The following is a 15,958-nucleotide window of genomic DNA, read 5'->3' on the forward strand; positions in this document are numbered from 1 at the left end:
CTACAGTAAATGGTTTATTCTATAACAGTTTTATATCTTACACAGGAGAAAAGAGTATATTCCCCATCACCTCCTTTCCTTTTTCCCTTCTGCCTAATGCACATCTCTCTTGATTCTGTGGAATATAGCTGGATTGACTGTTTAAAAATCTACATAAGACTTAATGGAATCTTATATAAAATGTTCCATGAACAAATGAACAGAATTCAATAGAATCTGGGGCTGTTAATAAGGAAATAACTATTGGCAGTAACATGCACAGCTTCCAACTGAGGCCCAGAGGTGCTGCACACTCTATTACTATGTTCCAGTATCTATATAATGCAATAAAAGTTTCACAGTCTTTTTTTTTTTTTTTAAAAAAAGAAAAATGTTTATTAGATAAAATGAGTACTGTGATTTTAATTTGGTAAAGATGGTTATTTTCTCTCACTGTAATTTAATGTTAATATAATTAGTAAATCCTTTTACCGATGCATTTGCCAGTCAAACTTATAGAAAATTAAAATAATATGAATATGACTATAAAACTGACACTGATTATTCATTATTTGGAATCCTTCCTCTTTTTGTACTTACTTGAAAACTTTAATATAGTCAGCAAGTTCAGGAATGGAAGTAATGTCACCCTGGGAAGAGAATTAAATCATTTTTTTCTTATTGTTTTAAATTTAAAATTCTTTCTAATGTTTGGTATCTGATACCAAGAACAAGCTTATTTAATAAGAAGAATCACATAAAATACAGATTATAAAATTTTAAAAGATATAATCATACTGCATGGTCATATGAACCATATATATTCTTCTTGGTAGAAAAGCATTTTTGAATAGCATAAAAATTAAAAATTTGATCAAAATGGCAATTTATACAATGCATAAGAATATATTGTGTTATTTCCAATACAGCTGAAACTGTAGTTGCATGTGGAAGTTTTATAAATCATAATAGCCCTGAGGTAAGTGTTTCTTCAGTAATAACTAATTCCTAAGCTTTAAAGCCAAATATAGCATTTAAAAATTTTCCTGAGACCTATTTTTCTCTTTTTATAATATTTTTAACTTTTCCTCTGCAGAAATGTTTTCCCACCACTTATAAAAGAACATGTAGAGTATCAGAGTATCTACCTTTATTGCACTGGAAGCACTAGAGCCTAGTTCAATATTACTTACAAAAAAAAAACTTCCCTGAATGACTTTGAAAAATCAATGTCTGACTTCTCTAAAGCATTAAATATTTTTCTTCATCCACCCCACCCCCAATATCTTGTGACAATATAAATCCAAAAAAAGGTAAGCATCAATTCAAACTAAATTAATAGGTAAAAAGATTCACCCTACCAAAATTGTTGATGTTTTACCCCCTTCCAAAGTAATCTCCAAGTCTGAAAGGGCAGCGTCGACTTCATCAACTTCTTTGTCAGTGTTGTTCAAATGATTCTCTGATGTCATGATTGACAGCTTATTTATATGATACTGAAACCAGAAATATTTTATTAAAATGATTGTTATACCTGTAAAACTTTAGAATGAAATTACTATCTGAATCTATACTGAATGCATTTCATTACCTACTTTGACAAGATAAAAGCATCTAGGAACTAGAACAACAGGAATATAAAGGGCATGCATGGCACCTGAAATCAATATCCTAAACCTGCTAATAAATATTTATCCAAAAGAAGTAGGGTCTTTGGACATACACAAATGAATTCATAGTTTGGGAGGCCCCAGGACTTAGAGAGTTAACAGGTCCTCCACTAAGCTCTACATGAGCAGAGATATTTGACTATTTTTTTCACTGCAGTCTTACCTATGTCTAGAATAGGGTCTGATATCAATGAATACTGAACGAATGTACAGAATATGCATAAGGTCTTTTGTAGAAATGGATTAACATTATACTATTACTATTACCCAGAAGGAGAAAGTTATCACCATTATCTTGAAAGCTAAAGCTCCACTTTTCTCCCATCCTTTATTTAATGCTCTGTATTCTCAGTTACGCGAGAGTGGTAAGAGATTATGTTTATATGTGAGTACACAAACACCCACATATACATACATACGTGTGTGTGTGTGTGTGTGTGTGTGTATAACAAGAATTTAGAATGTTTTAGAGACTAGTCAAATGGTGGTGACCAGAATGTTTATAGAAATTTGGATTATAAAGACCATTCTAAGGAGGTCTCAGATAGAAATGAGAAGCTTATTGGAAACTGAGGCAAAGATCACCCTTGCTATGAACTTGCAAGGAACATGGCTGCATTCTGTTCATGTCCAAAAGTTTTAAGGAATTTGGAACTTCCAGGTGCTGACCTAGGGTATTTGGTGAAAGAAATTTCTAAGCAGTAAAGCATTCAGGAAGCTGCATGAGTACCTGTAACAGCCTACAATGAGTTATGGCAGAAAAGGCATGAAGTAAAGGCAGAATCTATAATTAAAAAGAAAGCAGAGGGCAAAAAATTGGAAAATTCTCAGCCTTGCCACATAAAGAGTGAGAAAGTCTGTCTGACAGAGGAAACCAATGGTGTAGCCCAGTAACTGTTTGCTAAGAATAGTACAGAAGAAAGGGATTATCAAGAGAATGGAAAAAAAGACTATGAAGGCATTTCAGAGTTGTTTGAGGCTGCCCCTCCCAACATAGGTCCAGAGATCTAGTGAGAGAGAATGGTCTCAGGGAACCCCAAAGCACCCTTGACAGGATTGCTACCCAGGGCCACCTTGGCTGCTCCAGTTGCTTCAACTGTGGCTAAATTGGCCCCAGGCATGACTGGACCTGCAGTTCCAGAAGCTACAAGGCTGGAAGTCTTGGCAGTGTCTACATGGTGTTAAGTCTGCAGGCTCGCAGAATGCCAGAGCTGTGGAGGCTTGAGAGTCTCCATCTCAATTTCAAAGGGTGTATGGAAAAGGCTGGGGACTCAGGAAGAGATCTGTCACAGGGATAGAATCACTGCATACAGCCTTCACTAAAGCAACACCAAGTAGAAATGTTATGTTGGAGTTGCAGCAAAGAAACCTCACCAGAGCTATGCTTACTGGAGTCTGAGAGTGGGACCGCCATGGAGACCCCAGAACTGTGGAGGTACCAGTGTGCAACACCAGCCTGGGAAACCTGAAGCACAGCCTGAGACCAGGAAAACCATAGGAGAAAGGGCTGCCCAAGAACTTGGAGGCCCAACCCCCATACCAGCGTGCAGAAGATGTCAAACATGGAGTCAAAGTACATGATTTGCCAGCTTTGAGATTTAACACCTGCCTTGCTGGGTTTCAGACTTGTTTAGGACCTGCTACCTCTTTCTTTTGGCCTATTTCTCCCTTTTTGAATGGGAATATGTACCCTATTTTTGTCCCACCATTGTATCTTGGAAGTAGATAACTTGTTTTGATTTCATAGATGGGACTTCAGACTTTTGAGCTAAAACAAGTTAAGACTTTGGGGATGAAATGAATGTATTTATATGTGAAAAGGACATGAGTTTTGGAGGAAAGGGGCAGAATGCTGTGGATTGGATGCCCCCAAAACTCACTGAAGCTTGATCCCCATTGATATATATATATATATATATATATATATATATATATATATATATATATGGCGAGAGCAAGCGAGCGAGAGAGCGCGCGTGCAGGCACGCGTGAGGAAGTGCAAGAGCAATGGATAGTGATAACTACTTCCATATGCACATAGAAAAATTTTGGGATATAGAACTCATTGATTTTAAATATACTTAAGTAAGTGATTTAGAACAAATATTAACAATCTATTAAAATTTAATGTTAAGTCTTTGAGAGTTATGTTCAAATCAGTAAGTAGCACTCCAAATTTCTAAAGTATTCATTGACTTAACATAACCTATTCATGGGAACATTTAATGAACGAATCTAGTCTCTGGCTATACCTTCAGCTGTGCTGAAATGAGATCCCTTCCAGTGGTAGAACCTCCCATGATCACGAATTATGGAGAACAAGGTACGTTGAGACCCTTAGGCAGTGGCCCCAAATATCAGAATATAGTAAGAATCACATGTAGAGTGGGTTAAAAATACAGATCCTTAGGTTCACCCCAGAGATTCTGATTCAGCAAATCTGGGGTCCAGCCAGGAATCTACATTTTTACTAAGTGCCTCAGGTGATTCTGATGCAAAAGGTCCTCATGAGCCACACAAGAGAAATTCTGGCTATGAAAGAGACTTATCATAAAATCCAGCTTTGCCTTCAAAAGTACACGGGATATCTGTTAAATTTTGTAATGTACAGTTGGACCTAAATGCTTTAAAAACAATGGTCTGTTTGATGGCCAGCCACCAAAAAAAAAAAAAAAAAAAAGTTACTAATTAATCTACTTTATTTTTTATCTATAGCTTATTTTGAATTTTACTTTGTTTATTTTTACTATTATAAATTTATTTTACACAACGATCCAGATGCATCAAGGATAGCTCAGAGCGCAGGCTATGTCTGAAGTGAAAAGTACCAGGCATCTCTTCAACATACTTTCAAAGTTTCCTCATCCTGGTACTGAATAGCTCCCTACAACCTTTAGGTCAGTCTCTGAGAAGGCTTCCAACAACTCAGGGGATTCGTAGTCCAATATTATCTCTTTAAATCTAGATTTTAAAATGGCCTAGGAAGCCTATACTTTGAGACCATTCAGTTTCCATAACTTAAAAATCCATGATCTCTGAGGTGTTTCTATTATACTGATATGGAATATCCACTACACATTAAGTCGGGGTAGGCCGCAGAATGCCATTTCTGTGAAAACATGCTATGTGGACGCTCTTTCAACAAATACTTTCTGAGCATCTACTATGTGCCAAGCCCTATAGGCACCTATTGGCTTAAAACAAAACAACACGCATGATTTTTATAACAAAAAAGATAAGAAGCAATGCTGTACAATAAAATCTGTGGTCTTTCTCATATATATTTCATGTGTATTATTGTTCTATCACTGGCAAAACTTCCACTAGAAAATTATGAACCTGTATTCAAAATAGAAATAGGTAGGTAGAAAGCCATAACCAAGTGAGGGACTCCCAATAAACTGCTCCATAATTTAATTCAAGAAATTCTTCAGGGCTGGCCAGCTAGCTCACTTGGTTAGGATGTGCCATCAATAATACCAAGGTAAGGGTTCAGACCCCCATACCAGCCAGCTATCAAAAACAAACAAAATTCTTCAGACAGTCTGAATCATTCAGAAACACAATACAGAATTCTTAGTTAGCTGATTAAGCAAGTCTCTAGAAAGTAACTGATTAATCCATCAATCAACAAGGATGATACTTTGTCTGTGCTTCTTTTTGACTCTCTACTTTCATCATGTAAACTAAAGAGAAATGAGCTGTTCTTGCTCTCTAACAGCAACTTTTTTAGTCATAACTGAAAACTTTTCTGGGTGCATAGAAGAAAGCATTTGGAAGACTAGGAGCATTTCTGTTTGTGTTTGGAGGGAAAAAAATAAATTCATTTTTATAGTGAAAGCTCTTCAAAACTGAACATCAACTCTGCTTCCTGTACTTCTGTTATTTAAAGAACATTAACTTGGGCCGAGCCCGTGGCGCACTCGGTAGAGTGCTGCGCTGGGAGCGCGGTGACGCTCCCGCCGCGGGTTCGGATAGGAATGACCGGTGCACTCACTGGCTGAGTGCCGGTCACGAAAACGACAAAAAAAAAAAAAAAAGAACATTAACTTTATCAGGACTTCAGGTGAAACCAGAATCCCATCATAATCTGAGAATACTTGCCAAAGCCTCAGATATCTGAAATCTAAGAAAGAGGTCATTGGATCTCAGTATCTCTAAGAATGCGGATTTGTGGATGCCACCCTAAAACTATTTTACTATTAGAGAGTGTGCTGGTAAAAAAAAAAAAAAAAAGGGAATAATTTTTTAGTAAGCCCCAGATGTAATTCTGAAGCAGGTAGTGTGCAAGAACCATGTTTGGAAAAACACTGGTTTAATCTAAGGAAAATGTTAGCTATCTACTTCTTAAGGATTATCATTTCAAAAACAAATTTATGTTTAATTTCACGAGTCTCTTAAAATCTTATAATCTAATAAGATATTATTTCTGTCACAGCCCACATTTTACGGTGTTTCATATCATCCCCAGCTATTTATGAAATTATGCAGGTAAGCTTCATCTCAGAAATGTGATTTTTAAAATATATCTTATTTCCAAGAGAAAATTAATAGCTTTAAGCTAATATACATTTGGGGGTGGGAAGATAAATTTGTTTACTACAAAATACAAAGTAACCATTAAATATGTGACTAAATTCTTGATAACACAAAAAATTAAATTCATGTAATTATTTTGCTAAGTGTCTACTCACTTTCTACATAGCAAAAATAAATAGTCTATCAAATGCTACTGGAATTACTATGCCATTTTACTATTTTATGCATTTCTGCAATGTGTCCCATTTACCAATTCTTTTAACTACCTGCAAGGCTGCAAACATCATCATTTCTTCTTCTGTGCATTCAATTTCTTCTAGGAGAATAGCCCATTTGGCTTGCTCATAAAGCTGATTGATTCTGATTGCATCATACTGCAGCAAAAGAAACAGTTCTTTTGTAACATATCACTTTTAACATTAAAAAATTTTGAAACTCTGAGTATTCACTTTTGAAGCTTGACAAGAAAAATTTAATATACAAATTTTTCTCGGATTTTTATTCACTATCAAATACCCAATTACGAGAAAGAAAGATACCTATAGGGCTAGATACCTATATATACTCACATCTAAATAACATTAAAATATGATAGAAGGTAACTTATTCAGTATCAGAAACAGATTTTGTATGTTATTTTTCCAGGAAGTAACCACTAAATATTATAAGAAATCTAACTTGAAGACATTAAAGTAAGATAGAACTACTGATTACTCTTCAGTATTATTATTGCAACTTGCCACAGTACAATGTCATTGGAGAGCAAATTAATTATTTTGGAGAACATCTTGCTCACTGTGGAGAAGCGAACCCAGATAAAGTGACAGGTCTTTGAAAACAGCAGTTATTTTAAATATCCAAAATAGAGGGTACATTTATACTTGTGGAAAATAGATTTTTATGTTATTGAATTATCCATTTAATTATATTAACAAAAATCAATAGTAACTTAACAATACAATCTTAGAATGTTAACAAAATACATATCCCCTCCCGTGACAAACCTAACTATTCCCCAAACAGCCTTAGTTTTTACTAAAAATAGATATAATGTGGCCTAAAATGGATTACAATTTTTTATAGTTCTATTATATACACTTCACTGTTGTATAAAGAATTATTTAAGCACATAATAAAAGATGATAAACATATACGTTAAAATCTGAACTATAATCTAGACATGAAAAGAATGAGAAGGGTAGCCAAGAGAGGTTTTTTCCCAGGATGATAAGAGAAGCAAAAGATCCAAATCTGAGCCAACTGTTTTCTGAGGGAGAAAATGCAGATCTTTATAGCAAAATTAAATCTTACCGGAAAAGCATACAGTAGCACAGACACTATCAGTCATAGTAAAAACAGATAACAATGTTTGGCTATTATACAGGAAGAAATGTAGACTTAGGAAAAAATGTACGTGATGAAAAAAAATTTTTTTGAAGGAAGATCTTTGGCATATAATTAGTAATCTAAAACTAACTGAAAAGGTAATCTTGCAGAAAACTTTTTAAAAACTTATATTAGAAGAGAGGCATTAAATAAAAAAAACCTGACTTTACCAATTCTGTACCAAACTAGTACTAGTACCAAACTAGTACTTTTATAATACAAATCAACCAAAAATTTAATTATCTTAACAAAAGAGAAAATGGTTTAGTTATGCTTCCAACCTACTAAAACAATAAGACTTACCTAAAATACAAATGCCTCTGCCTAAAGCTTTGGGTTTTTAACATTAACCAACACCTGCTATACACAGTCCAAACTTCTAAAAAACAAACATCCAAATGAACAGAAAACAAAAAGAAAAGAGATCCCTTTAAGCCCTCGGTACCTTTGGATTCAAATCAAAAAAGCTGTAATACTTGAATCGGAGCAGCAAGGCCTCATTTTCCTTCACATCTTGTTCCATGAGAGATCTTGAGGAGTCAAGCCACCTGGACAAATTAACAAAAGCAGTGTAATAAAGCAAGACAGAATTAATAAAACATTTCTATCTCTAGTTGGATAAAGAAATTCTTAATTGTATCTGTATCTTAAAACTTACCCTTGGTTGGTTTTTGCTTTATCAAGAAGAGCTTGAGGCTTGAACATTTTTGCCAGGATTTCTGGTGATGTGATTGGTTGACTCACAGCAAGTATACCAGGATTGCCTTCTGACAAAGCACTGTCACCAAACCAAGCAGAAGTTGGTGACAAGGGGCTTCCATCATGAGCATCATAAGTGGGGGTCATTGTTTTACTATAAAGTCCCGGGCTTGAATATATACTTCCTAAATAAGTAACATGGAAAATAAGTTGGTAAGTATGAAGTACAAAATCTTGGTTTTCAATAATAACAAATACTATGATATAAAGCACATTGTGAAACACAAGCTTCATTCTGGAAGGAAAGCTTAGTACATTATTATACCTGTCTTGGAAACATGTGAAATTAATTCCACTTATATAACATTAGAACATGTAATAACAAAGCCTTAATATAATTAAGTTGGCAGAAATTCTGGGGAAAAAAAAATCAGTTTAAGAGAATTAGAAAATAAGGATACAGCTGAAGCAGACAGACCAATACTTTTTGTGTTTAATTGAGGCAAGGCTCACCTTTCAGAGGGCCAATGTAAAGAACATCAGTGCCTACAGGAAAGGAAAGAAAGGAATTCAGAAGGTAAAGGAAAGGCAAAAATAGAGGACAGACACAAAAGAATGAAAAGAAAATGGAAGAGAAGAAAAAAGATTTGTCCTAACTGTGAATCATAAACTGAAGTACCTATTTCAAGTGGATTTAAGAGTTAAGAACCTTGAAGCTACAAACTAAAGTAAAACCAGTCTTTTGTCCAATTCAAAAGAGTTGCACTCTAGTCAAGTGTATTGTGACAAACATGTCTGTAACATTTACCACCATTTGAAATCCATACTGTTTTAAGACAGCTCAATGTAATTGAATAAATTCACATAAATTAAGACAAAAATTTTATTTTAATGTTTTCTCAGTGAATAGCTAAACTGTTCCAACAGATTTACAAATAAAGTATTATTGCAAAAGGGTAGATAAAATGTTGCCCTAGAAAGCAGCTAACATATATCTTATAATTAAACCCCTGAAGGCAGGCATACTGTCTTATTTATCTTCCAATTTCTTTGTATTATAGCGGTAGGCATAGAGGTTATGTAAATAAAAATTTGTTACAGTAGTCAACTGACGATATACCCTCCTTCATTTAAACTACAAAAATTAAGGAGATTAGATTTATTTAAAACATTTAAAAATGTTCAGAATGATGTTAAGTAAAAGCATCTCTCTCCCAAGTCCTAACCCTGCTAACTTATATTTTGTCCTGTAGTCATAATTTTTAAAAAGAAAATGTGTAATGGGTATAACATTGTTAATGGATGATGGAAAGAGAATGGTTTTTCCATGACCTAATTTAGGAATATGCTTAGGAACCTCTCTCCTTTCCTCCCTAACTTCTTTCTGCCACGCAATGATAGAAACAATTACCTGTGAAAAAGTGGTGGTAATGCTAGAGATTTTTGTAGTTGTCATGACCTAGTCTAGGAGGAGAGGGAAAAGTAAAAAAAAAAAAAAAAAAATTTTTTTTTTTACTGAAAAATGTGATCTCTTCCTAGCCACAGGATATCTGATTTAATATCCCTGGTACCACTTTTCCGATGTTAATACTACAGCAACTTGTAAAATCTGAACATTGTTAAACTTAAACACAAAGGAAAGCTGTAAATTCTCCTTTTTCAGAGTTTGAAGAACATTGGGATAGTTAGTTGTGGGACTTTGTTTAAAAGCTAGAACCTTAAACTAGAGGGTATTTTTCAAACTTAAAATTGTGTGACACCTTTGTGTGAAAGGATTAATTGGGCACCCCACACTTATTAGAAGGGCTGAAAACATTACTCCAGCTCAGCTGGGCAAAGAATAATTCTGCTGTAGAGAGTATGTATGTAAATAGGGTGTGGAAAAACATTCATGTCTAGGCAGAATCTTATTGTTTATTTCAAAGATTTATTAAATAAGTCTTTTACTACAAATGTCAGAGTACTGAAAATTTGTTCCTAGCATGATGAACTATAACTGCTATCCAGAACTGAGTTAAGTGAGAATTGACAATTTTCTTTATGAAGTTTCTAATACAGAAAATATGTTCCCCCAAATCACACAGTGAAAAGAATCGGTCATCCACCCAAATCTCTTCCCTCTCAGTTTCCTACAGTTTGTATATTCTACACTTCATACTTTATCACTTTACTGTTCCTATTTGTTTTATGGGCACTATATGTTAACAACTCATTCAGTGTTCCCAACAACTCTTATTCTCATTTTAGAGGAGGAATCTGAGGCACAGAGAAGTTAAATAACTTGCCCTATGTCAAGAACTAGTAAACTGCAAAGCAAAGCTATAAGTAACACGGTCTGGCTACAGCTGTACACGCTGTCTCCGTGTACTACTGCAACTTATTTAAGCCATTCCCAGTTGGTGCGCATTGATTTGTTAAGAGTTTTGTTACCAATGTCAGTATTGCAAACAAAACAATGCTTCAGTAAACATTTTTGTACTTATTTCCCAATTCTAGCAGCATTGCCAGGTCAGAATGTATATGCATTTTGAATTCCTTTAAGTCTCAGTTCAGAGACAATCCCAACTAGTTTGTTTTCATGCCTAGTTTAAAAGACTTGAAGCAGAAACTAATACAGGGTAAGATGAAATACCAGATTTAGTCAGCAACAAAACATGAGTTTGCTGAGCAACATGGAAAGATATAAGAGAAATAAAGAACTAGTGTAAGACCGCCTATTATAGGTATTAAAAATCCTATGTAACCAAATAGTTACCGCAAGTATTACTATATTTTATCATAGTAAAATTTGCCTCATAATTTCAGTTACTATAAATAAAATTCTTATATATTCCTTTTTAAAGAGAGCACTGAAGTATTTAATACGTTTTAGAAAGTTTTCCATCAAAATACCTATCTCATACCTTAAAAACAAATTACAGGTGAATTAAGAAATATAAATAAATGTAATATTACAAATGCATTAAAATATATACATATAACGATGAAAGCATTAAAAGGATTTTTATAATATTTCTGGAGAAGATTTTCGAAAGAGTGAAAACACATAACTATAAAGTAAATTACTTAACAGATAACACTACATGAAAATGTAGAGCTTAGTACAGTATAAAGAGGCCACCAAGTACCAGTATATAGGGGAAACTAACTAACATATTAAAAGATTAATATAAGTAAAAGCAAAATATAAATAAAAGTCTGTCATTTCAAAATTAATGGAATAGGAATGGCTAATAAATATATAAATTATTCAACTGTACTAGTATTTATCAGTAGAATGCGAAATAAGTAACTCTGAGATATTATTTATCATTAAATTAGCAAAAATTTATAAAGATTTACAACATTCAATATTAGGCAGAATGTAGAAAAAGGAGCATTTTCATATGCTATTGATAGCTGTGTAAGCCACAGAAACATTCTGGTATATATCTGATAGAAAAATTAGATAACACCTAGATACAGAAACAGGTAAATATAGTTTTTCTATGTAAAAAACTTTGAAGTCATTTATAAGAACTAGGGAGACCTCTGAGTTCTGACACAGAAAAATCACCAAAACATAATTTCAATGAAAACAATCAAATTTGCAGAACAATACACAATATATATTAGGATCTCATTTACGTCATTTAAAAAAACCCAGACATGCAAGTATATACTCCACATAGAAAGTATATAAACACATAGAGGACTGTGAAGCTGTATTCCAAACTGTTACAACAGTTCTACACAGTAATCAGGAAACGGCTATCTCTTGAGAGGGAGTTACCAGGGAATAAGCTTAAGACAAACTTTCACCTTTGGTTTAGAACATTTTCTGTATTATTTGAGTTTATTAGAATGAGACTGTATTAATGTATGATTTTTGTAATTAAAAAAAGATGAGATCCATTAGTATGTATCACTGAGTGAACAAACACAATGTGTGTACTCCCACTTTCACTGGGAAAAAAAAATAAAAACAAGAAAAAATACATAATTCTGTAATATTTGAGTATTTTCTACAAGCATGCATTACTTTTGTACTAAAGAATAGTTTTTAAAAAATGTTTTGATGCTTAAAATGCTAAGTTCCAGTTAGGAAAAAATGACATCCTACATAAGTGATTTTCTTGATGTCCAAGCAAGTGAAATGTTGATTATTTTCAGTATTAGTTTAGAACCCAGATTTTTCCTTTGTCTAGTTGCCTTTAAGATTTTTTAGAAATATTTTGAATGAGATCATTTTCTATTTATGCAATAAATCCTGACAATTAAATTTCTTTGTATATCTGTGACCATACTGTAAAATTTATTCTCTTTGAAAAATATTTCCCCCAGACTTGGATCAGGTTGGAATGGTTCAGTTGGTTCCCTCCTTAAAGGTAATCAGATATTAGGTATTTTACCTAGTTACAGCCGAGAAGTGGCAAAGCATTTAAGAGCGTACCACCTGAGCACAGCCATGCAAAACAAGGTATTTAAGAACCTGGATAATGTATCATAATTCTATGTAAGAATTTGAATAAAATCTGAGAATCATTAATTCACTCATGATTCCTTACCTCTTAAGACATTACATTTAAAAAAAAAAAAAGGCTTTGTTGAGGTACAATTTACACACTAGTATTTTGGCAGACATTCCTATTAGAATTCACAAAATATTTAAATATTATAGTTGGAGAGATTATGCTCCATAATAGTTAGCAGCATGAGCACTAGAGCCAGACAGAATTGGATTTAAGCTCTAGCTCTGCTACTTATTAGCTTTGCTACCTTGGGCAAATTACTTAACCCTCATAGGATTTGTTCCTCAGAAGCAAAATGGGGATGGCACCAAAACTATAGTTTTGTGAGGATTAAGTGAAAGAATATATGTATTAAATAATAGTTACTTATTGGATATACATATAATTATTGGCTGTGGAGAGGGAAAACCTGACATTATATGTTTATTTAATTCTATCTTACTAAATTTTCTCCTAGACTATAAATTCTTAATAAATTTGTCCTGTTTATATCAATAATATACAGTTACTCTTCAACCATTACAAATGAAAGACAACCAAGAGAGGAAAAAACCAAACCATACGGCTTATTTGTGATTTTGTTTTGTAGCCCACTTTCCTACCAAAGGGAAGTATCTTTAAAATATAGATTAGTAATTCATATTAGATGTGATTTCTAAAAGGAGAAATATTAGTAGGCTGCTCAATCTAAATTACTATGGCTTAATCAAGATAGTAGCCCTAAAGGATAAGAATTCAGTGAAAAGACTGATGCTAACCCAATTGCTATTATTCAGGAGCTTAAGTTATATACTAACCAGCTTTCCTATATTTTGTCATCATCACCACAGGTGAAGGGGATAGAATAAAAAAATCAGTAAGAATGAACTACCACAAAATTATCCAATGCTTCCAATTCTGCCAGTAGCTTCTTGCTCATCTTTTCTTAAAAATCAAGATTTTTCTTATGTTTTTCATACTCAGAGTCTACTTGTAGCCCTTTCTGGATAATCTAAAAATTTCAAGATTTCCTGCTTATTGGACCAGCACACTGGTCTTCACCCATGGTTTCTGGGCAACAAAACTCACCTAGCTTCCCAAATTCCAATTCTCCTGGGCTTAAAAAAACTCTTCAGTGTTATAGGTCCTAATTTGGATAATATGGGATTATTCTGTTTGCCACTATACATGTAGAGTACAGTATAAAGATTTCTCATGGAACTTAAATTTTAACTAATTTTTTCTTTAAGGTAAGGAAGGCTACAAAAATTAAGTAAAAGCTAGGTTGTAGCATCTGTGATCATTGAAACATTTGCTAAAATTGAGGCTGTGTACTCATTAAGAGTGTAAGAGGGAATGAGGAAGGTGTACTGTGTTGCCCAATGGTCAGAACTCCAGCTTCAAAGCAGGACAGACCTGGGCTCAAAGCTTAGCTCTACCACTTACTAGGTGTTTGTTCCCAGGCAAGTGACTTAGCTACTCCGAGTTTCTCTTTTCATGCTACCTACTTTTCAGAATTGTTGTGAGGATTAAATATAATATTATATTTAGTGTTTAGGACAAGAACTTGCTCAACAAATGTGCTTGTTAGGATTAGCAACTTTGAAATAAAAACACTGGTTTCCTTTCTGAAAAGGATCCCTTGCACAGACACAGTCCAGAAGTGTCTCTTAGGGCACACAAAGCTGTTCAAAGGTCAAGCCTCTGAGAGGAAAGAACTGAGGAATGGTACACAGACCAGAATTAAATAGCTGCAGCCTGTGTGAAAAGGGAACTGGTGGTAGTAAACACAAGGGAGCCCAAGATAGGGGAGGTTAAGAATTGGTAAGGATGTTGTTTTTGGGTACAAGCCAGCCAGATATTGGGCAGCTTAGGATTAGCAAAAGATGGAACCATAAAGTTAGTATCTAATGCAGAGGTCTGTTAGCTTCTAAAGGCAATGCCTAAAGTAAAACAAGATACAATCAAAACTATCCTTGAAATCTCTCTTAAATACCCATAATGTACACTCCTATCTTTGAGCACCAGATGAAGTACAGCAAGAATTCTGTTAACCACCTAACAGACTCCTCTGTTTATCTATTAACTTCAATATTCCCTCTATAAAAACTACCATATGCCATGAAATTTACAGCTGGTAAATGAATCTGTAAACCCACCAAATTGTATAGGCCAGTTTTATTTGTTACAGTAATTAAAGTGAAACTGGGAAACATGAATGCAAAAAGAAACAGGTATAGATCCTATGATAACTAACTTAAATGTTCTGGAAACCCGATAAAGAAAAGTAGCTAAAATTTGCTGAATTAGTCAGAGACCAGTAATTATAAAAGATTGGGAGGGAAGAGATGGTAAAAAAAACACTAGATTTTAGACTTTGCACTCAGATTGTTTTGCAAAGGTTCCTTAAATTTTCACTCAACTTTAAAGACACCTAAATTAGAAATCAAAAAATAGGTACTATAGACATGGATTAGTAAAAAAGATTCAACTACAAACCAGCAGATCCATACTCAAAAAGGCCTTCTAAGCGCTACATAAAAAGCTGACAAAGGAATGTATATTTATGCTTTTAAGATAAACTGTAAGACATGAACTTATTTTTTCTTATTCTCTCCTATAACTGTTTTTAAAAAATGACCAAAAACTATCCCTTTTGATTGGGGAAAAAAGAGCTTATAGTCTATCTTTAAACATCAGAACACATGCTCACAATGTGATACAATTCAAGAAGCATGTGGTAACTAAGGGAAACTGAGTCTGTTTCCTTCACTGGTAAAATGAAGGCTATATCTATCTAATCCTCACTACAATTCTGCAGTAGAGGAACATTAATAAATCACTGAACATAGTATCTGGCATCCTGAAGATGTTATATATTGCGATAGATTGACCTGTTGCTATTTGTTATAAATACAACATGAAACTGATATTTTTCAGTATTTAGTCCAATAATTGACTAACATGCTAATAAAACATAAAAGCAGGCAAATTAGGTGTTCAATATTTCTTCTAAAAATTAACTAAATGTACTTTTTAAGTGTGTATGATTCTCAGTGGACTTTTTCTCTACAGATCATCATCAGTCCTCATATATTACCACCTTGGTGCACTTTCTTAGCATTTCACATCAACTTGTTGGAACTCCTGAATTGTTTTTCTTTTAATTAAACTACTTGGGTGTAGACAACCAAA

At 33.8% G+C, this 15,958-nt stretch overlaps 1 protein-coding gene across 6 annotated transcripts in view; it reads right to left on the reverse strand.

Annotated features, from left to right (window-relative positions):
* FERMT2 (FERM domain containing kindlin 2) overlaps positions 1-15,958 on the reverse strand; it is a 78,125-nt gene that overhangs the window by 13,192 nt on the left and 48,975 nt on the right. For 3 of the 6 annotated variants that reach the window (XM_063090244.1, XM_063090242.1, XM_063090241.1), the window contains exons 5-10: positions 8,787-8,819; positions 8,233-8,458; positions 8,020-8,122; positions 6,455-6,562; positions 1,341-1,475; positions 580-629 (exon numbers count right to left, since the gene is read on the reverse strand). In XM_063090244.1, the coding sequence (XP_062946314.1) occupies positions 580-629; positions 1,341-1,475; positions 6,455-6,562; positions 8,020-8,122; positions 8,233-8,458; positions 8,787-8,819 (655 nt within the window). The remainder of the gene's footprint in view (positions 1-579; positions 630-1,340; positions 1,476-6,454; positions 6,563-8,019; positions 8,123-8,232; positions 8,459-8,786; positions 8,820-15,958) is intronic. The other 3 variants (XM_063090245.1, XM_063090246.1, XM_063090243.1) reach the window with 1 other exon arrangement.

The sequence above is a fragment of the Cynocephalus volans genome, chromosome 3 (genome assembly GCF_027409185.1).
Source record: "Cynocephalus volans isolate mCynVol1 chromosome 3, mCynVol1.pri, whole genome shotgun sequence".
In the NCBI taxonomy this organism is placed as follows: domain Eukaryota; kingdom Metazoa; phylum Chordata; class Mammalia; order Dermoptera; family Cynocephalidae; genus Cynocephalus; species Cynocephalus volans.